The sequence below is a fragment of the Panicum virgatum genome, chromosome 4N (genome assembly GCF_016808335.1).
Source record: "Panicum virgatum strain AP13 chromosome 4N, P.virgatum_v5, whole genome shotgun sequence".
Classification (NCBI taxonomy): domain Eukaryota; kingdom Viridiplantae; phylum Streptophyta; class Magnoliopsida; order Poales; family Poaceae; genus Panicum; species Panicum virgatum.
This window is the reverse complement of record NC_053148.1, coordinates 18164160-18186722: the sequence shown is the minus strand read 5'-3', so window position 1 is coordinate 18186722 and position 22563 is coordinate 18164160. Positions and strand designations below refer to the sequence as shown.

At 49.8% G+C, this 22563-nt stretch overlaps 2 protein-coding genes across 13 annotated transcripts; both read right to left on the bottom strand.

The window, feature by feature from the left end:
- Positions 1 to 270: 270 nt before the first annotated feature.
- Positions 271 to 22563, bottom strand: LOC120671495 (protein phosphatase PP2A regulatory subunit A-like). 12 transcript variants are annotated; one of them, XM_039951846.1, is made up of 8 exons: positions 2149 to 2455; positions 1632 to 1806; positions 1366 to 1455; positions 1124 to 1263; positions 985 to 1051; positions 803 to 892; positions 615 to 698; positions 271 to 521 (listed from the first exon to the last, which is right to left on the bottom strand). In XM_039951846.1, exons 3-8 carry the CDS (start codon positions 1384 to 1386, stop codon positions 498 to 500), a joined length of 426 nt encoding a protein of 141 aa, XP_039807780.1. In that variant the 5' UTR covers positions 1387 to 1455; positions 1632 to 1806; positions 2149 to 2455; the 3' UTR covers positions 271 to 497. The 12 variants fall into 12 exon arrangements, 9 of the variants coding, with proteins under 9 accessions (XP_039807780.1, XP_039807783.1, XP_039807778.1 ...); XM_039951849.1 differs by having other exon boundaries at positions 1124 to 1251; XM_039951844.1 differs by having other exon boundaries at positions 1366 to 1806.
- LOC120671494 lies at positions 5388 to 6899 on the bottom strand. Its single transcript, XM_039951840.1, has 3 exons — positions 6266 to 6899; positions 5533 to 6179; positions 5388 to 5450 (listed from the first exon to the last, which is right to left on the bottom strand). The coding sequence occupies exons 1-3, from the start codon at positions 6695 to 6697 to the stop codon at positions 5396 to 5398; spliced, it is 1134 nt and encodes a 377-aa protein (XP_039807774.1). The 5' UTR covers positions 6698 to 6899; the 3' UTR covers positions 5388 to 5395.

Below are 22563 nucleotides of genomic sequence, written 5' to 3'. Positions count from 1 at the left end.
TTTTCTCCATGAGCATCAATGTGTATGAAAGCATATATTTAGCTTTCCTACAAGATTGGAAGAATAAAGTGTACAATACCACTTACAAAAAATGAAACTTGGTAACACTGATGGACCTTCGCATGGACCTTTCTTGTCCCCTCCACCTTTAGTCAGTCCACCCAACAACTCCCCTCTAGGCACCTCTGCATGTACTTATAGTATATATCGCAAGGTGAACCAAACAATTAATGAACTAATCAAACTATCAAATAAACACCAGAAAAGAGGTAGATAGCAACTGCAGCAGCTTCTTGCAAAAATTTCATCAATTACCCTGTAATCAGATTGTGACAAAATTTGAAATAAAAGGAGAAACATGGAACATCTTTATCTGAAACAGTAAACCAAAGGAAATATGACGATTATTTATCTGCAAAATTACACCATGAGATTATTAAGTGAGTGTTCCAATTGATGCTAGAGCTTGCCATCAGTTCAAAGATCTGTTGGTTAATTCATCTTCCCCTTCTTTTGCACATCTGCAAATGTCACAGAATAAATCAATTATAATCTAAATTGAACCTAAAACGCAATTATTAATCTACAGTTTATTTCTGACCGATTGCACTCACAGCTTGGTGCCAAACATACATCCAGTAAACTTTTGCATATTCGATTGCGTAATATGGAGACCTCTTTGACAACAGGGTAGAAACCTGAAATGCAAGGACAGGAAAATAATCCATGAAAACTATTTGGAGAACTAAAATACGCACTGTCAAATATTTAGCTAGCTTGACACCATCATTTGATCACATGCCTGCAGTGCCTGGTTTGCATAGTATCTTACATCCACATCAGAATCCTCGCTGAGCTCACCAAGGCATGGCCTCACGGTCTTCTCCACAACCTGCAGTGTAACCATTGATGATACTCCCCAATAACAGGAACTTCAAGTATTGCACCTTAAATTAGGATGGTATAGAAACCATAAGAACTCACGGATTGATCGAGGATCGATATAAGCGACTGCAGTACTTTTGCAACATTGAACTTGATGTTAGGAACCCTGAAAATTTAGACCGTGTTAGTGAGACATTGAAGAGATGTGAATCTCTCTCAGAATGCTATGGTCACTCACATGTCCTTTGAGAAATTAATGATGACTGGAAGCAGCTTTTGACAGGTGATTTCTGCACCCATTACAGGGGCCAGCAATGAGATAGCTTGCAGAATTGTCATGCAATACCGGTAGTGCGGGTTGTTGATCTTTTCCAGCAATTGAAATATCCAACAAATGAGTTTTTTTTACTGGCAGAAATTCCATGCAACGCAACAAAGTGAATGCGAATCCAACACGTGTTCAGATAGTAGATAAATAACCTGAGGAATTATATGCTGCATCGCCCACTAAGGATCCAACTCCTCTGCAAGCCGCTTCAAGTTGTTAGCAACATCTCTGATTGAGAAGACCTGGAAATTCAAATTGTTGTTAGTTAATCACACTGATCCAACCATCAGTCAATACATTACAATGTCGTATATGCACTAAGGGATATAAGTAGAGATGCAAGAGAAATCCCCATGGAACTATAGTTATGATATCGAGCACATCCATAGCTGTAATAATACAAATCTTATCTTCCAACCATTGCATGCAGAGTGCACCCCACCCAACTTGTCATCAAGATACCCCACACCTAACTGACTTGCCAACAATGGGATGTACTCAATTGTTGCAAGCCAGACTCTCCGGTGCCTATCCTCTGCAAGTTGTACAATGGCTAGTAGCAATGATTAAGACAGCAAATCAATTTCAATAACCTGAAAGATCAAACAAATAAAATTCACCAATCATCATCCAATTTGAAAAGTGTACGCAAGGAACCCAACATACTTGTAGCTGGTAAAAGAACAGCGAACTTAAAGATACACGGAAAGAAAGCAAAACAAAAGTAATAAATATTTTTTGATTAGCGACATCAGGGCGCGCGGCGATGGAAGGCGTGCGTGCGACTGTAGGGAGAGCAGCCGCCGTCGGACGCGGAGGTATGCCGGCGATCTCACGTGGAGGCGGCTTTCAAGGCAGAACACCCGGAGATCTAGACGCGAAGAACATTTGACGCAACCAGATCAAGTGATGAGGGAAACACATCTAACCCGTACCTGGAGCTGCTTGGCCTTGACGAGCAGGTCCTTGGTGACGGCGAAGGCCTTGGCGACAAGCTTGGTGGCGTCGAGCACCTTCCCGCCCATCTTCTCGGCGGCGACCGTGAGCCGCTCGACTGCCTCCGCGACGAACTCCTCATAAGCCACGATGGCTGGATCAGCGGCCGCCGGAAGCCGATGAACCCGGAGGGGAGCGCCCGTGCTGGTTTCCTCCTCGCCAATGATGGACGGCGTCGTGGTGGGTGCTGTTGGTGGAAGCGGCGGCGGATGAACTCCGCCAGCTTGATCTGCCCACGGCTCACGCCCAGGCAGGGGCGGGCCCAGGATTTAAAAGGTGGGTATTCAAAATTTCAAATGACGTAAAAAATTTTGACAACCCAAAGTTATTTCAGACTGGGTACCGACAATATAAATTGTTCTTCTCTCCTGCTTCAAACGTTCCGAGCGATTCTTCACACGTTGTTGCGTCATACCGTTTTGTAAAAACATCATCGATTAATCAGCAGCCTCGCCGGGAGTCGTCGACCAGCAGCGTTGTCACTAGCGTCGAGCAGGTGACCTCGTGGCTATGTTTACCAACACATCTAGGCTTCAGGTCGCACGTATATACAAATTTTGGTTCAGTGACGCTCTTTATTTCAGATGTATAGCGATCTGTGCATCAGTCCCATGCATGCCTCCAAATTTCCTAGCATAGTTCATCACTCATCGGTTATACTCCTATTCTCGATTGTCAGGATAATGAAATTGCTAGATGAATGGCTTGTCACTTGTTTTTGTGATGTTTCAGACTGAGTTGTTTCTATGTTGTTTAACTGTTTCAGCACAAGAGATTGCAGTCAAATTCTAGGAGTTTTAGGCAGTGGCATATGAATATCATCGTCAGTTCGACACTTCTGTTTCAGTTAATATATGGAACTCGTGGGCACTCACCTTGCCGCTTGTTTCTCTGTTTTTTAACTAACCAATTTTCTTATCTTGTAACTGGACTTCCTAGCACCACGTACTGTGAAGAGTCTTTGGCCCTCAGCAGGCCTGGCCCTCACCCTTATAATGTTACTAAAACTTACAGAACCTATGCTTGTTAGTTACCATGAAGAGCATTTAATTTCCGAATTTTATGTCATATATGCTATTTCTCATCTCATGATCCTCTTCACTGAACTGGATCTTTGGCTTACCATGAAGAGCATTTAATTTCCGAATTTTATGTCATATATGCTATTTCTCATCTCATGATCCTCTTCACTGAACTGGATCTTTGGCTTCACCAAGCAACTATCATGAATTGCAATGACAGTGTTCAGAAAAAAATGGGCGAATTATCACTAACCTTGATGTTTGCCGGCTTGGCCCTTGCTTGAAATCTTTGAATGCTTGCGCGTTGCGCCTGTTGCTGCCGCGGTGCTGCCTCCGGCCTGCCTGCTAGATGCGGCGCTGCGCCGCTGCCACCGCCAGCCTGCAGCCTGCGCCTGGCCGCCGCCCGCAGCCAAGCCGAGGTGCTGAGCAGCCGTCGCACGTGCCCCGTGGCCCCTTCGCGGCCGCCACGGCCGCGCGCATGCGCCCAGCACGCCCCGGTCTACGCTTGCCTTCAAGTCGCGGCCTCGTGGCTTGCCGCGCTTGGCGCTTGAGCATCCGCCGCCGAGCGTCCGCCCGGCCGCCGCGACGCTAGGGTTAGCTGCTGCTGCTCGGCTGCTCGCGCCGCGCGGGTGTCGACCTGACGCCGAGGGAGAGGGCGTGGGAGGAGGGGGCGTCGGGGGATAGGGATGGGCCGGTGAAAGGGCCTGGGGGATAAGATGGCAGGCCAATTGGGCTGTTTTTTGGGTTGCTCGGCCCATTTCTAGAAAGAATACTAAGATCCATAAGATTTTCTCTGTTTTCTCATTTCTTTTGAATATACATACATGTATACACTATATATACTTGATTTTTTTTAAAAAATAATAGGTATTCAGTTGAATACCCTTGAATTCAATGGGGCCCGCCCCTGCGCCCAGGCGGCGCGGCGGAGGAGGAGCAGGCCCGCGGCCACGGAGGAGGAGGCGGGGGTGCCGAGCGAGCGCGGTTGGTGGCGGCGGGCGTTGCAGACGGGAGTGTTTTACCGTATGCCCTTATGTAAATTTCACTTGACCCCTATACCCATAAAATGTTTGGTGTTACTTCTATGTCCTGCCACCAAATTTTTTTTACCTCTGTAGCCTTTTGGATGGAATGGCATGTTATGGAGACTAACGGACTTGCAAAAAGACCATTTTACCCTTAGCTTAGATGAGAGAGCTGCTGTACAGGGAGGGAAGAGGCGCACGGGTCTGTGAGGCGCAGAGTCTGTTCGCAGGGCTGTTTGGCATGCCCAGTACTTAGGGTCTCACATGAGGGAGCCAAACTAGGTTGTTTTGATTTTATTTATTTAATTTCAGAGGTAATGAAAAATAAGGAAAACAATGGAATTAAATTAAAAATAAAAAACACATAACAGCAATCATGAGGAGTCCGTGAGGAAGATGAGCCTGTCATATTGTGCTATTTTTTTAAGAGTTTCAAATATAACAGCAATAAGGCCATACCAAATACTTGTTCATTTCACCAACATATCACTAACATAAGTACTAGGTATGCAAGCCAGAAGTGCCTTAAAGTACATGACCATGACATGAGACATCATAACAAAAGAAATAGTTCCTCCAGACCATAAGTACTGCACATGCCAAAAGAAACTCATAAAAGTACTCTCAAAATAACACTGAGGAATCACACTTTATTCAAGCTGAAGTTGCTTCTTGCTTCTGGTATTTGAAGCTGGGCTGGATGGGCTGGGTACTACAACTAGAGCCCTCCTTGGTGTAAGCTTTTTCTTAACAGCACATTTCTTCTTTGGTGTATGCACTGTCTGTTATATGACTTCAGGGCACCCAATGTCATGAAGAAGAGGTGCAGGGTACACCACTTGGACAGGAAGAGGGTCATTGGATCCAGTTCCAGATCTTGTATACAAAGTAAGAAACATGTATCGGTGAGGTGATTGTAAAGGACAAAGTAGTGAAAAGCAAGAACAGATTAAGCCCACACCTGGTAGACCTGGTATCGGCAGTAATTGTTGAAGTAGTGGTTGCTGGCCCCTTCTTTTTTGTGACACCTGTTTTTGTAGATGATTTTCTCTTCCTTATCTTGTGGGTAGCATTGGCCACTGCCTCATTGTGTGGGAAGACCATCCCTGAAGCAGGAGTGGGCAGTGGGCACAACAATACTAGACTCTGTGTGTACAAGTAGTTGCTTTCTTGAGCTTTTTCTTTGGTGGACCCCTGAAATAAAAAATTTATTTGATATACAGGTGTAGTTATTAAAGCTAGAGAGGTAAAGTGAAGTAATGTATATGAAGTTTACCTCACAGCCTCCATTGCAGCTATATCTTCTGGGTTCCCATTCTTACATTTGTACCAGTGGTGCCCAAAGTCATGGCATATTGGACACTTCTTTCTCTTCTTGCTGGTACTACCTCCCTCCAAAGCTGACTTCATCCTATTCTTTCTCCTTCCTCCAGCAGTTGACTTGAGCAATGGAGGATGCATGAAGAAGCCATGTGCGCCTTTGGGCCACATGGACTTGTCTGGAATACTAGGGATAGAACCTTCATATGCAACTCTGAATTTCTCAACTGAGTAATACTCATCGACATAGTCTTCTAAGTGAGCCCCAGAAATTGATGTGATGTAGGCAATGGCATGTTTGCATGGTATTCCTGACCCTTGCCAAGCTCTGCAGGTGCATGTCCTCTCAACTAAGTTGACTACAAATCTGTATGCAGTGGCCTCACGCTCCATAGCACAAATTTCAGCAATGCCATCAGGTGAGCTTGTAATCACTTCAATGTCAAGGTTGTAGCTGTCATCCCTCAACTTTTGGACTATATGAGGCAAAATCTTGCCTTCAAATTTTTGGACAATCCTTTTCCTTTGATTCCATTTAATCAATATCATCTGTCTAATTGTATCCATCAGATCATCCAGGTTCTTGCTCTTGTGCTCCTTTACCTGCGAATATAGCAATCAATGGTTAGCAATTAATGCAAAAGATCTATTGCAACAGAAAGTGATCTAAAATTGAACTTATTGCTTACCCATTTGTTGAAGGCCTCAGCCAAGTTATTGGTAATATAATCCACCTTTGACAGGGTGGAAAACTGGCTCCTGGTCCACAGTTTCTTGTGAGTTTCCTGAAGATATTTCATTGACTCTGGATTGTGTGCAGCCATTGCTTGATAATGTTTCTCAAACATGTAAGGATTCCAAGAATATGCAGATTGCCACAAATGCTTATAAAAAATCTCACCACTGTACCTCTTCTTGAAATTCTGAACTAGGTGGTACATACACTCTCTATGTTCAGCTTGTGGAAAAACCTCACTGACCCCATTCATCACTGCCTGCCCACAATCAGTGCTGAATGTTAGGCCAACAGGGGTGCCTATAGCTTCCTTCAACCTCTCCATGAACCATACCCAATTTTCATTCGTTTCTGAGTCAATGACACCAATAGCTACTGGGTACATCCAGTTATGCCCATCAACTGCACAAGTTACGCACAACTGGCCTTTGAACCTCCCATTCAAAAATGTACTATCTACAGCAAGATATGGCCTACAACCTCTTAGGAAGCCATCAACACAGGGTTTCAAAGCAAAAAAGAGCCTATTGAATCTTATTTTGTTGTCGATGGTTTGGTGATCAATTACAACAAAGGATTCAGGACTGCTTTTCTCTATCCCAGCCTTAAATCTATAAAGGTTGTCAAAATTCTTGTTCCAAGGGCCATAAATTTTATCCATAGCAAGATGTTTACCTAGGTACACTTTCCTGTAGGTGATGTCAACTTTGTGAGTTTCCTTCAGCTTCTTTCTCAGCTCTGTGGGTCCCAAATTTCCATCTTCCTTTAGCCAATCAATCACTTGGTCACAAACCCAAAACTTTGTCACCCCTACACATGTGCCTGCCCTTCTAGTGCTATGACACTCCTCATGAGGGTATGGGTTCCTCCTCACCTGCCAATAAATCAAATCAATGGTTATTTAAGAAAAAAATATCAATCCATGCAAAATATGGACAATATAAAAATTACCTTTACTGTTACCCTGTCGCCTAGTGTAGAGGCATGAAGTCTCCACCTGCAGCCCACATCTCTACCACTGCAGTATACAGTGTGCCGAGTTTTATCACTCTTTTCAATATTATAATGAAACTCATATTTGGTAGCATGGGAAGCTAAAGCCAGCTTAAAAGCATCCATGTTCGAATACAAAGTGCCCACAATCATAGGAGGATCACTTTTGTCATAATTAGCATCAGGATTCTCTGGTGGCAAACTGTCTGTGATAACCTCATCTATGTCATCTAATTCATCTTCCTCATCAGACGAAGATTCATCATCACCCTCTGAATCATGGCTTCTGTCTGACTGGGATGTTTAAGGCTCTTTTTGGCTGTGAGGATTGGCAGGTTTTGGATTTTGGGGACCAATGTCAATATACAACTGTAACACCCTAAAAACTCACTAATTTAAATCGTGTGCTAAAACCATTTCTCGTCGTTGAGCTCGACTCGTCCTAAAACCCCGAACCCTAATTCCCAGGGTTTCTCCTGAACAACCCGACACCCGAATTCAATTCACGTCCCATCTTTATCCCATCCAACGCGACGCGTCGCGTCCGGCCGCCGCGAATCTCGCCCCCTCTTTTTCCCTCTCTCCTTTTTCCTCCCTCCCCTCCTGGCCGTGTGCCCCATCTCCCGTGGCCCGCGCTCGCGTGGCGACGCCATGCGTGGCCGACCGCGGCCGCAGTCGCCGCTGGCGCGCACCGCCCCTCCCCTCTCCTTTTCCTTTCCCTCTTTCCCTTTTCCCCATTTTCTTCATTTATTTTTCCTTTCCTTTTTTTTCCTCCCCCTTTTCTCTTTTCTTTTCTCCCTTTCTTCTTCCCCGGTCGCACAGCTCGGCCGCGCCCCCCTCCAAGCGCTGCTCAGTCGCGCCGCTCTGCTCCCGTGCGCACGCCCCGGTTCCCGCACGCGCGCGCACGCCGCGACACGCGCACGAGCTCACCACGCCGAGCTGTGCCACGCCCCGGCCCGGCCTCGTCCTCACTCGCGTGCCACGCACACACGAGCTCGCTCGGCTCGCTCCCCGTTCACGCGCACGCCACGACGTCGCGGCCTCCCGGTTCGCGCCCGAGCCGCGCACGCCCCGAGCCCGCACCGCGTGCGCGCACACCCGCGCGTGCCCCGCGTGCCCGCACCCCGCCGCTGCCACCCCGCGTGGCCACGCTGCGCGCCGAGCTGCAGCGACGCGAGCTCCGCCGAGCCACGTGCGCCGCCCTGCCACCATTGCTGCCGCCTCCCTGTGCCGCACAGCGCCACCGGCCCCGCTCGCCGCCTGCCCGAGCAGTCAAATCGCCGCTGTGCCACCTCGCCAGTCGCGCCGCCGCGTCCCGACGCCAGCAAGCGGCCGGAGCGCCATAACTTCGCCCTGCACCGCTCGCCGGACGCCCCCCTGGCCACACCTACCTGCCATCACCGCGCTCGACCTCCCCGACCGCCTTAGCTCGGCTATAAAAGGGCCCCCGAGCTCCACGGCCATCCCCACAACCTCACCCGCCGGCCCTAGCCCCCCCTCCTAACCTGCAGCGCCGCCGCCGCAGCCATTCCCGCCCGCCGCCGCCGGCTCACGTCACCCCGCCTCTGCGCACCACCCCAGCCTAAGGTGAGGTCGGGATCCCCACCAGAGCACCTCCCTTCCCCTTTCCCCCTCGTTCCCGGCCGCCGCCCAAGCCCAGCGCGCCCGAATCGGGCCGCCACCGGCAAACCGGCGCCCTTCCCCTATTCTGCAACGGGAGGAAGGGGTTGAGTGTCCGTTTTGCGTTTAGGCCCTCCCTCTCCTCCCATTCTATTAAAGAACCCTTTCCCTTATAACCCTTTTTCCAAAAAGAACCCTGCCCTTTGTTCTAATTTCAAGTAAACCCTTCCATATAAAAACATAATTCCAAGTATACCCTTGACCCTTCCAGTTTAGTCCAAAGGTTTCTAGAAATTACAAATAGGCCCCTGCCTTCTCAAGAAATAATTACCACTAGATCCCTGATTCCTGATTTAGCCCCTGAACCCTTACAAAACCTATTATTTCATGCGCCAAAACAACTTCGATCGACCCCAAACTTTACCATACCATTTCTAATATAATTTTGGTCCGTACCTTTAGCAAACCACTCAAAGATGTTACTTCTATCTCCATATTTTATGTGTTCCCGATTCGAGCTCAACGATAGATCTTTGTTTCCTGTGTATTGATTGGGTGCTTGTTTGTGTGCGCTGTAGACCGCGGAGTGAACGAAGGAGAGCCTGCTAACGAGCAGTACTGCGAGCAAGGGAACGAGGACCAGTTCCGCGACCCCGAGCCCGAAGGACAGGACTTCCCCGAAGGCTACGAAGTCGGCAAGTTCAATCCCATCCTTTGATGCATGTTTCTGTCCTAGTTTTTATAAACACAACCCAATGGCCTGTTTTTATAAAATTGCATATGTTTTGCTTGCATGAAAACACGGTTGGATAGCCACCCCTTGATTGTGATGACCATTCCTTGACCACCTAGATTAATGTCTGATTTTGCTGGGACGTTAATCGATATTAGAAGGCTTAGGACTTTTCTCATAATACTATTTTATAAAGAAAATGTGTGCGTGTGGGATGGGATAAATGTGGTGTTTTGTAAAGAAAGTGTAGACGGGATGGATGGCATTTCTACGGATTTGCCTTTTGGCGTGCTCGTGCCAATGTGGCAGGGCAAAGAAGGGAGATATCCATCTTGTCGTGTCTAAGGACCGAGTTGATGTGTCATCTCACCTAACTCCACTATCGTGCAAACCACTCGACCGTTGAATGGGCAACGGCGTAGCATAAATCCCACTAGTTGGTGTGATAGCCATCAGGAGGGCTGAGAGCAACGGGTGACCAAGGAGAAGGGATATACTCAGTGTGACTTATACCCCGGTTATACCTCAGAGATAGGTCGATGACCCCTTGGTGAATCCCGTGATGGCTAGTCAGGCTTAGCTAAGGTGGGTAATGGCTATGTTGGGATCTACACCGACACGACGGTGTTCGAGTTGTGGTATCCTACTTGTGGGTAAAGTTGCACACCTCTGCAGAGTTAAAAAGCTATTCGAATAGCCGTGCCCACGGTATTGGGCGAGTTACGGTGTGGTCACATAACTAGTGTTTCATTGAGATGGGCTGGTGTGAGTTGTTTTGGAATTGTGTCCGGCAGTTGTGCCGTGTGCTACGACGGACGGGGAGTCCGGTAGCAGTTTAAAACCTGAACTCCGTGTTACTCAATACAAAAACTGGTTTTCTGAAATATTTTCTACCAAACAAACCCCTGCATCAAAATTTAGCTTTCTGCAAACTAAACCGTAACCTTATCCTTGATTTACCCGTGCATGTTGTTCTGATGTAACCCCTCCGTGGGTGTGGTTGGACTTGCTGAGTACGTTTGTACTCACCCCATTCTTACTTTTTACAGAGGAAGACCCAGACTTCGTACCTGACGACGCTGAGTAGGGTTATCGTTCTGCACCCAACCTTGCCTGTGGAACCGGCCTTGTCGAGATGCCTTCGCTGTCGCAGTACTCTGAGCCCGCGCTAGACCCCATGTGGTTTGCGGTCTGGTGTTATGTCGTAGCTTGGCTACTTATTATTATTATCTGTATCGAGTGTCCTCCAAGGTTTGTACGGTTTTGAACCATCTGATGTAATAAATGTGGCACCAGCCTCCTGGGACTGGTGTTTTGTATCACAGTTAAGTCTTCTCTTATGAGGGGACGCTTCAGGTGGTATCAGAGCCGTAGGTTGGCCGTAGGACGTGACCCTAGGAGCGAAACCCATTTTCAGACCATTTACCTTAGGACTTTTCTATCCATAACCCTTTCTTGACACAAACACTTACCTTTGGTTCTTGCCCTGTTCCAGATGGCTGACAATGGATGGATTGGCGGAATCTGTCACGCAGAGCCCGGCCTTCCAAAGTTGTTGATACTCAGTCTGGAACGAATCGGAGTTGTGGATCCACCAGAGTTTCTCTATCGAGAGTACGACTCCAAGGGCACTCTTCGGTGTGACCTGATGATCTTCATAGCAAGAAGCACCCGCTACCCTGATGTGGACCCTTGGTTCATCTCCACCACTGGATTCCGTTTCCCGGATACCTATCGGAAAGCCGCCCGTAAAGCCATGCGACGGCTCCGAATGATCTACAAACATCACCTTCAGCGGACTCCTATGGGATTCTTCCCGCCAACCGAAGGAAGTGGACGCACCTGGATCGCCAGAATGAGAGGACTCGGAAGAGAAGAAGAAGACCTAGAAGACACAGTATCCCACCTGTCCATCTATCTCACCGGCCTGGATGAGCTCTACCGCGAGCAAGCAGCACAACTAAAGCAACAAGTCCACAGAGCAGAAAAGGCAACCCAGGAGCTGGATGAACAACGGACATGGACCGTACACGCCGAGTATTCCCTAGCCGCCCTCCAAGTCCAAATGGAAGAAAAAGAGGCAGAACTGGAAGAGCAGCGGGCAAGGGCCACACGTGCCGAGAATTCGCTAGCCGCTCTCCAAGCTCGGATGCAGAGGTACGAGGCTCGCTGGGGAATAGGTGGATGGATAGAGGAAGACGAAGAGGAAGATCCCGTAGAGACTCACTGGGATGTAGGCACTCAGACCGAAGAAGAAGAGCCCGAGGAAACCCATTGGGATAAGGGTACTCAGACCGATGGCACCATAGAACAGTGCCTCCCACTGAAGAAGCGCCCCATTCGGAGTGAGGAAGAATCCCCATACTAGGAGTAGTACCCAAGCTAGGACCTTTGCCCTTAATAATCGTGTAACCATGCAATCTGTACCCCACCATGTTGTAATAAATATCATCTACTCCTTTGGTGTACCCCAAATAATTGTGCAAGTTTTTTCACCCTATCTTTGTTTTCAGATGGCTGAGGAAGGATGGACCCAGGGCGACTGCCAAGCTGCACCTGGCTTCCCCAGCCTGTTGATCAACGCCCTGGAGAGTCTTGGCGTTACGGAACGCCCAAGGTACTATAGTAGAGAGTACGAGCACCATGGCACTCTCCGCTGCAGGGTGATCCTAGTCATCGCCAGAAGTGAACGCCACCCCGACATCCAGCACTGGCGAGTGACCGCTACAGGGTTTAGGCACCAAGACACCTATCCCTTGGCCGTCAGAAAGGCACTTCGATACCTGTGCCGGATTTTCGAGGAGCACCTAGCCCCCACACCAATGAGGTTCTTCCCGCCGGCCATCAAAACCCCTGTTTGGGAAGCTCGCATGAGAAGCCTGGAACGGCGCCGCCATGAAGAGGACCCTCTGTATCAATTGGCTAACTACCTAGCCGCTTTGGATCAGCTCTTCGATGAACAAGCCCACCTGCTGAGGGAGCAGACCCATCGTGCTGAGCAAGTTGAACTCGCGGTGAGGCTCCAACAGGTCCGAGCAGCCGAAGCCGAGGCAAGAGCCGCAGCCGCGATCAGCAGTGAGGCAGTTGCACAGGAGAGCCTCAGACAAGCCCGAGACTGGCGCATGCAAGAATGGACCAGAAGTGGGACACCAGTTCCGGCCATCGGAGAAGACCATGTTCTACTCGGGACACCCGTCATTGGATGGGGAACGCTCTTTGAAAGCCCTCAAGCCCCACCCGAGAACCCTGGCAGGTCTACCACCGCCACCACAAGAGAAGCCATTACACAGCCCCTGGAGAACGGGAACCCGGAGGACGGCGAGCCGTCTGTTTCCCCAGAAGAAGTCTCGCCTCGCGAGTAGGATGACCGACGCTACCCTAGTATGGTACCCTGCTAGTCTTTCGGTTTGAGTTATGTCTCTAGTATGAACTTGTACCCGGACGAGTAGTACGCGTTCTAGTCGTGTCCCCGTGTTGTACCCTGCCTCGCTTTAGTAAAAGTTGCTTGTTTGCCTTGTTGTGTGCTTGTTGTGTGTGTGCCTTTCGGCGGAAGGTTGATTCTGCCTTGTTTCGCGAATTAAACAACTTAAACATCACCTAATCTTAACCCCAACCCACTTATTCTACAGATGGTTTCCCAAAGCGTTACGAGGGCCTCCCGCGTCCGGGACCCTGCAGCCGCTGATGCAGGAGTACGTCCTAACGGGCAAAACCATCCTCAGGAAGAGCAAGAAGTGAGTCAGGGCAGAGGAGAAAATCATAATGCACAGCTGCCACCACCACCACCCTTCACAGACCTGGCACAAATAATCCATAACCAGACTCATACTGGAGACACTGGCTAATGCTCTAGTGAACAGGCAGCCACGAGAGCAGACCTTTAATGACAAGCTGACAGCTTTTCTGAGGGCCAAGCCACCCACTTTTGCCGGATCCAGCAACCCCTTGGATGCAGATGATTGGCTCCGCGTGATCCAAAGGAAGCTCGAGCCGTTTGGGTGCCAGGATCGAGATAAAGTCCTTCTGGCAGCACATCAACTCACCGGGACTGCCTTAGCCTGGTGGGAAAATTACTGCGCTGCTGCCAGAGATGCCTCCACCATCACCTGGAATGAATTCGTGAGGGAGTTCCGCCGTTACCACATCCCTTCGGCCACCATGAAGCGCAAGGCAGATGAATTCCACGCACTTCAGCAGGGGAGTATGTCGGTGGAAGAGTATACCCACCAGTTTATGGAGCTGGCTCGCTATGCACCAGAAGAAGTGAACAACGACGAGAAAAAGTAGGATATGTTCAAAAAGGGACTAAACCCAGAACTCAGGACCCTGCTCACCCCTCAGATCTATCCTGATTTCAACACCTTGATGAACAAGGCAATCCTTACAGAGAAGGCCAAGATTGATGAAAGAAAGGATAACAAGCGCAAGTTCTTGGAGAGCAAGTCACGCCAGCAGGATCGTTTCCAGAAGCCCAGAAGCTTCAGCTACAACGCACCAAGGTCCCAAGACCCAATGCAGTACAGAACTCAGTCTCAAGTGACAGGACCACGGGCCCCTAACACCCAGCTCAGAAGCCATAACACCATGAGGGCCCCGCAGAGTAATGCAAGCCAGGTCACCACTAACAACAGCAACGTGAGGGCCTGCTTCAACTGCCGAGAGGCAGGGCATTTTATCGCCGACTGCCCTTATGCCAAGAACAAGCCGCTACGTCAGCTTTTTCCAACACAGTGAACGGACCCAAGCCAGTGCTGACCGGTGCCAACCGAGTGCCCCTTCGAGGCAACAGCAACAACAACAACAACCAGCAGAGGCAACCCCAGCAGTCTTTTGGACGAGCCCGCGTCAACCACATCGACGCGCAGGAAGCTCAAGGAGCTCAGGGCGTAGTACTCGGTGAGTACCTAGTCAGCTCAACTCTTGCAATAGTACTGTTTGATTCTGGAGCATCACACTCATTCATATCCTCGAGTTTTGTGGAGAAACATAAAATACCTACAGTACTACTAAAAACACCCCTATTAACCCGGACGCCCGGAGGAGACATCAGGTGTCAACTGGGTTGTCTACGGGTGAGGATCAATTTAAGTGGGGTAAATTTTCTAGCAGATCTAGTAGTACTTAAGTCAGAAGGGATAGATGTGATCCTTGGAATGGACTGGCTGAGCAAACACAATGGCCTCATAGGTTGTACGGACAAGGTAGTACATCTAACAAACCCAGAGGGAGTCCGAGTGACCTGTCACACCCGGGAAAGTGGAGCAAACCCGATGGTATTCAGTATGGAAACCAAGACCTTGGAAGAAGTCCCAGTAGTGAATGAGTACCCCGATGTCTTTCCCGAAGAACTTCCCGGTATGCCACCAGATAGGGACGTAGAATTTGTCATTGATCTTGTTCCTGGAACCGCCCCCATAGCCAAAAGACCTTATAGGATGGCAGCCTCCAAGTTGGCGGAGTTAAAGAAACAACTAGAGGAGTTACAACGGATCGGCTTCATCAGGCCAAGTTCGTCACCTTGGGGAGCCCCGGTTCTATTTGTCAAGAAGAAGGACAGGAGTATGAGGTTATGTGTGGATTACCGGGCACTAAACGAAGTCACTATCAAGAACAAGTACTCTCTCCCCAGGATCGATGATCTTTTTGACCAGTTAAAAGGAGCCAGGTACTTTTCCAAGATTGACCTGAGGTCCGGCTATTTTCAGCTCAAGATCAGGGAGAGCAACATTCCGAAAATAGCTTTTGTCACCCGGTATGGGCAGTTTGAGTTTACGGTGATGTCTTTTGGACTGACAAATGCACCTGCCTATTTCATGAACCTCATGAACAAAGTGTTTATGGACGAGTTAGATAAGTTTGTCGTAGTCTTCATTGACGACATACTTATTTACTCGAAGAGTATTCAGGAGCACGAGCAGCACCTGAGGGTAGTTTTGGAAAAGCTAAGAATGCATAGGCTATACGCCAAGTTCGGCAAGTGTGAGTTCTGGCTGGAGAAAGTAGCCTTCCTTGGTCATATTTTGACCGCCGAAGGAGTAGTCGTAGACCCCGAAAAGGTCAAAGCATTATCCAACTGGCAGCAACCAACCAATGTCAATGAGATCAGGAGTTTCCTCGGATTAGCTGGGTACTATCGGAGATTCGTTGAGGGATTTTCTAAGATAGCCCGGCCCATGACAGAGCTGCTCAAGAAAGAGAAGTTCACTTGGACGGAGTCGTGTGAAAGGAGCTTCCAGGAGTTGAAGCGAAAATTGACGACAGCCCTAGTGCTAACCCTGCCGGATATTCATCGGGATTTTGTCATCTATTGTGATGCGTCCCGACAAGGATTGAGTTGTGTACTAATGCAAGATGGGAAAGTCGTTGCATATGCTTCCCGTCAGCTCAGGACCCATGAGCAAAACTACCCGACCCATGATTTGGAGCTTGCAGCCGTAGTGCACGCACTTAAGATTTGGAGGCATTATTTGATTGGAAATAAGTGCGAAATCTTTACCGACCATAAAAGTCTGAAGTATATCTTCACCCAGCCAGACTTGAACTTGAGACAGAGAAGATGGCTGGAATTAGTCAAAGATTATAATCTGGAAATCCATTATCACCCTGGTAAAGCAAATGTAGTAGCCGATGCCCTAAGTCGGAAATCCTACGGGCCCAAGAATGACCATTTACAAGAGGAAATGGCACGATTAAATGTGCACATTGTCCCTCGAGGCTCCAGTCAAGTGTTGAACGTCCAATCCACTCTGGAAGAATGAATCAGAAAAGCCCAAAGATCGGACAAAGGACTGATGGAAATCCGGAGGCAGACCGGAGAAAATAAGGCACCAGACTTTAGAGTGGATAATAGAGGAACGCTATGGTATAAAGATAGAATTTGTGTGCCCCAGAAAGGAGATTTCAGGCAAATAATCATGGATGAAGCCCACAACTCGGCCTACTCCATTCACCCAGGATCCACCAAAATGTATATGGACTTAAGACAGAAATATTGGTGGAATGGGATGAAGGCAGATATTGCACGATTTGTCGCCCATTGCGATACTTGCCAGAGAATCAAAGCTGAACACCAGAAGCCGGCAGGATTGTTGCAACCCCTACCCATCCCGGTTTGGAAATGGGATGAAATAGAAATGGACTTTGTAGTAGGCTTGCCCAGAACCCAGAAAGGACACGATTCCATATGGGTAATAGTGGACCGACTCACTAAAGCGGCTCACTTCATACCCGTACGGACCAACTACGGCGGAGAAAAGCTAGCCAAGCTTTATGTGGAAAATATAGTGAAGTTACATGGTGTGCCCAGTCGAATTGTTTCAGATAGAGGGACCCAGTTCACCTCTAGATTTTGGAAGAGTTTGCATAAAGCCATGGGCACCAAGCTAGACTTTAGCTCCACTTATCACCCACAGACAGATGGTCAGACAGAAAGGGTGAACCAGATTATGGAAGATATGTTGAGAGCGTGTGTCCTCACTTATGGCAGGGATTGGGAACAGAGTCTACCCTATGCCGAGTTCTCATACAACAACGTGTATCAAGCAAGCTTGGGCATGTCGCCGTTCGAAGCTCTTTACGGAAGGAAATGCAGGACCCCTCTGATGTGGTCAGAAGTTGGAGAACGTGCCCTAGTCGGGCCCGCACTCATAAAAGAAGCAGAAGAAAGAGTAGCCGAGATTAGAGAGAAACTGAAGGCAGCCCAGTCCCGACAGAAGAGCTACGTAGACAAGAAAAGACGGGAAATTTGTTTCAACCCGGGGGATTTCGTGTATCTCAAGGTATCACCCATTCGAGGAACCCGAAGATTTCAGGTACAAGGAAAATTGGCCCCTCGATACATTGGACCATACCGAGTTCTGAAGAAAGTTGGAGCAGTAGCATACCGTTTGGAGCTACCAGAAGAAATGTCAGATATACATCCAGTATTCCACGTCTCGCAGCTAAGAAGATGTTTGAGGGTACCCGAAGCGGAACATGTGCCAGTAGAAACGATAGATCTACAGCCAGACCTGCGATATCAGGAAGTACAGGTCAAGATTCTAGACACTGTCACTAGGAGAACCAGAAACTCCGAAGTACGGATATGCAGAGTTCAGTGGAGTAGACACGGAGTAGAAGAAGCAACGTGGGAACGCGAAGACGCTCTGAAGAAGGAATTTCCCCACCTGTTTAGGAACCAGCCGAATCTCGAGGACGAGATTCATTTTAAGTGGGGTAGGTTTGTAACACCCTAAAAACTCACTAATTTAAATCGTGCGCTAAAACCGTTTCTCGTCGTTGAGCTCGACTCCTCCTAAAACCCCGAACCCTAATTCCCAGGGTTTCTCCTAAACAACCCGACACCCGAATTCAATTCACGTCCCATCTTTATCCCATCCAATGCGACGCGTCGCGTCCGGCCGCCGCGAATCTCGCCCCCTCTTTTTCCCTCTCTCCTTTTTCCTCCCTCCCCTCCTGGCCGTGTGCCCCATCTCCCGTGGCCCACGCTCGCGTGGCGACGCCACGCGTGGCTGACCGCGGCCGCAGTCGCCGCTGGCGCGCACCGCCCCTCCCCTCTCCTTTTCCTTTCCCTCTTTCCCTTTTCCCCATTTTCTTTTTCCTTTTCTTTTTTTCCTCCCCCTTTTCTCTTTTCTTTTCTCCCTTTCTTCTTCCCCGGCCGCGCAGCTCGGCCGCGCCCCCTCTCCAAGCGCTGCTCAGTCGCGCCGCTCTGCTCCCGTGCGCACGCCCCGGTTCCCGCACGCGCGCGCACGCCGAGCTGTGCCACGCCCCAGCCCGGCCTCGTCCTCACTCGCGCGCCGCGCCCACACGAGCTCGCTCGGCTCGCTCCCCGTTCACGCGCAAGCCACGACGTCACGGCCTCCCGGTTCGCGCCCGAGCCGCGCACGGCCCGAGCCCGCACCGCGTGTGCGCACACCCGCGCGTGCCCCGCGTGCCCGCACCCCGCCGCTGCCACCCCGCGTGGCCACGCTGCGCGCCGAGCCGTAGCGATGCGAGCTCCACCGAGCCACGTGCGCCACCCCGCCACCATTGCTGCCGCCTCCCTGTGCCGCACAGCGCCTCCGGCCCCGCTCGCCGCCTGCCCGAGCGGTCAAATCGCCGCTGTGCCACCTCACCGGCCGCACCGCCGCGTCCCGACGCCAGCAAGCGGCCGGAGCGCCATAACTTCGCCCCGCACCGCTCGCCGGACGCCCCCCTGGCCACACCTACCCGCCATCACCGCGCTCGACCTCCCCGACCGCCTTAGCTCGGCTATAAAAGGGCCCCCGAGCTCCACGGCCATCCCCACAACCTCACCCGCCGGCCCTAGCCCCCCTCCTAACCTGCAGCGCCGCCGCCGTAGCCATTCCCGCCCGCCGCTGCCAGCTCACGTCGCCCCGCCTCTGCGCACCACCCCAGCCTAAGGTGAGGTCGGGATCCCCACCAGAGCACCTCCCTTCCCCTTTCCCCCTTGTTCCCGGCCGCCGCCCAAGCCCAGCGCGCCCGAATCGGGCCGCCACCGGCAAACCGGCGCCCTTCCCCTATTCTGCGACGGGAGGAAGGGGTTGAGTGTCCGTTTTGCATTTAGGCCCTCCCTCTCCTCCCATTCTATTAAAGAACCCTTTCCCTTATAACCCTTTTTCCAAAAAGAACCCTGCCCTTTGTTCTAATTTCAAGTAAACCCTTCCATATAAAAACATAATTCCAAGTATACCCTTGACCCTTCCAGTTTAGTCCAAAGGTTTCTAGAAATTACAAATATGCCCCTGCCTTCTCAAGAAATAATTACCACTAGATCCCTGATTCCTGATTTAGCCCCTGAACCCTTACAAAACCTATCATTTCATGCGCCAAAACAACTTCGATCGACCCCAAACATTACCATACCATTTCTAATATAATTTTGGTCCGTACCTTTAGCAAACCACTCAAAGATGTTACTTCTATCTCCATATTTTATGTGTTCCCGATTCGAGCTCAACGATAGATCTTTGTTTGTGTGCGCTGTAGACCGCGGAGTGAACGAAGGAGAGCCCGCTAACGAGCAGTACTGCGAGCAAGGGAACGAGAACCAGTTCCGCGACCCCGAGCCCGAAGGACAGGACTTCCCCGAAGGCTACGAAGTCGGCAAGTTCAATCCCATCCTTTGATGCATGTTTCTGTCCTAGTTTTTATAAACACAACCCAATGGCCTGTTTTTATAAAATTGCATATGTTTTGCTTGCATGAAAACACGGTTGGATAGCCACCCCTTGATTGTGATGACCATTCCTTGACCACCTAGATTAATGTCTGATTTTGCTGGGACGTTAATCGATATTAGAAGGCTTAGGACTTTTCTCATAATACTATTTTATAAAGAAAATGTGTGCGTGTGGGATGGGATAAATGTGGTGTTTTGTAAAGAAAGTGTAGACGGGATGGATGGCATTTCTACGGATTTGCCTTTTGGCGTGCTCGTGCCAATGTGGCAGGGCAAAGAAGGGAGATATCCATCTTGTCGTGTCTAAGGACCGAGTTGATGTGTCATCTCACCTAACTCCACTATCGTGCAAACCACTCGACCGTTGAATGGGCAACGGCGTAGCATAAATCCCACTAGTTGGTGTGATAGCCATCAGGAGGGCTGAGAGCAACGGGTGACCAAGGAGAAGGGATATACTCAGTGTGACTTATACCCCGGTTATACCTCAGAGATAGGTCGATGACCCCTTGGTGAATCCCGTGATGGTTAGTCAGGCTTAGCTAAGGTGGGTAATGGCTATGTTGGGATCTACACCGACACGACGGTGTTCGAGTTGTGGTATCCTACTTGTGGGTAAAGTTGCACACCTCTGCAGAGTTAAAAAGCTATTCGAATAGCCGTGCCCACGGTATTGGGCGAGTTACGGTGTGGTCACATAACTAGTGTTTCATTGAGATGGGCTGGTGTGAGTTGTTTTAGAATTGTGTCCGGCAGTTGTGCCGTGTGCTACGACGGACGGGGAGTCCGGTAGCAGTTTAAAACCTGAACTCCGTGTTACTCAATACAAAAACTGGTTTTCTGAAATATTTTCTACCAAACAAACCCCTGCATCAAAATTTAGCTTTCTGCAAACTAAACCGTAACCTTATCCTTGATTTACCCGTGCATGTTGTTCTGATGTAACCCCTCCGTGGGTGTGGTTGGACTTGCTGAGTACGTTTGTACTCACCCCATTCTTACTTTTTACAGAGGAAGACCCAGACTTCGTACCTGACGACGCTGAGTAGGGTTATCGTTCTGCACCCAACCTTGCCTGTGGAACCGGCCTTGTCGAGATGCCTTCGCTGTCGCAGTACTCTGAGCCCGCGCTAGACCCCATGTGGTTTGCGGTCTGGTGTTATGTCGTAGCTTGGCTACTTATTATTATTATCTGTATCGAGTGTCCTCCAAGGTTTGTACGGTTTTGAACCATCTGATGTAATAAATGTGGCATCAGCCTCCTGGGACTGGTGTTTTGTATCACAGTTAAGTCTTCTCTTATGAGCTCAACAACCCTTCTCCATCACATTGAAACTCAACACATGAGTTTGGTTTAGGTATCTTTTCAGTTTCATCACATTGAGTATGAGTTTTAAGGCTTGATTCTGCTAGGCTAGGACATGCCATTGAAGGGGTCAATGGAACTTGCACTGACTGGCCAGTACTACTAACATCCCATGTAGGAATCTCAGGAGGCTCACTATCAGGGCTATGATAACAGAAAGTCAGAAAGCAGCACTTTGAAGCTTTATGTTTTCCAAACATTTCAACCAAATCTTGGTCACAGCAAACTGGGATGTGGCTCTTTGTATCCATGCACGTGTGAAATAGTTTCACTAAGTCTCCATAATAGGGAGGAAACTTGTAAACAATTTCATTAATCAAATCTCTGAAATTGGTGAAGTCAGCATCTACGACTTTGTCCAAACAGTACCACCTACCACGACTTTTGGAATCAACAATCCGAATTTCTAGATTGAACTGACTATTTTCGTCCATCCTACAGATGAATAAAAGAGCCGAACATTACAATTCTGCAGTACATTCAAGTAAATGAAACAATCTAGAATGCCATCTAAAATTAATTACAAGAAGAACATCCTAACAATTTTTTGTTTCTACATTCATTTGGAACACATCTTAGTCTAGTACCACAGAAATTACTGCTCCCGCATCAAGAACAAAATCAATGCTTAGAGAATAAATTAGATGTGTACATACCTCAAAGAAGCAGAGTAGCTCGCACGGCGGCCGGGGCGAGGGCGCAACCAGCGGCGCCCAGCTCGGGGCGGATCCACCGCCTGTGCCTCCCCGCGTGGCGGCTCCCCCGCGTGGCGCGGCCTCCCGCGCCCCCCCCCGCGTGGCGTGGCCTCCCGCGGCCCCCCGCTCCCGGCGTTGCGCGGCCCCCCGTGGCTCCCAGTGGCGCGGCCCCCCGCGGCTCCCCGCGTGGCGCGGCCCCGCGCAGCGCGAGGGCCCCACGCATGCACTGCGCGCCCGCGCGGCACTGCGTGCCTGCCCGCCTGCCTGGCGCGCGGGGCGAGGAGCCCGCCCGCCCGGGGAGCGCAGATCTGGGGCGGCGGCGGCTGTGGGCAGCGCCGACGGCGGCCGCCTAGAGTTCGTCGATAGAGAAGGGAGTGGCAGAGGGATTTCAACGGAGACGAATGGGAGGTGGCCGGCTCGGCCCGGTTACGAGCTGGGCATTTTACTCAAAGGGGCACAATGGACATTTTACCAAATATTTTAGGGGTATAAAGGTCAAGTGAAATTTACATAAGGGCATACGGGTAAAAGACTCTGCAGATGGAGTCTGCCGGCTCGATCCGCACGTGGCTTGCCCGAAGAGATTCACGGCCCACACCTTCCCCTTCCCCACCCGAAAGCCCATTTGGCAGTTTGGACTCAGCTGGGCCTCACGGCTCCCTTG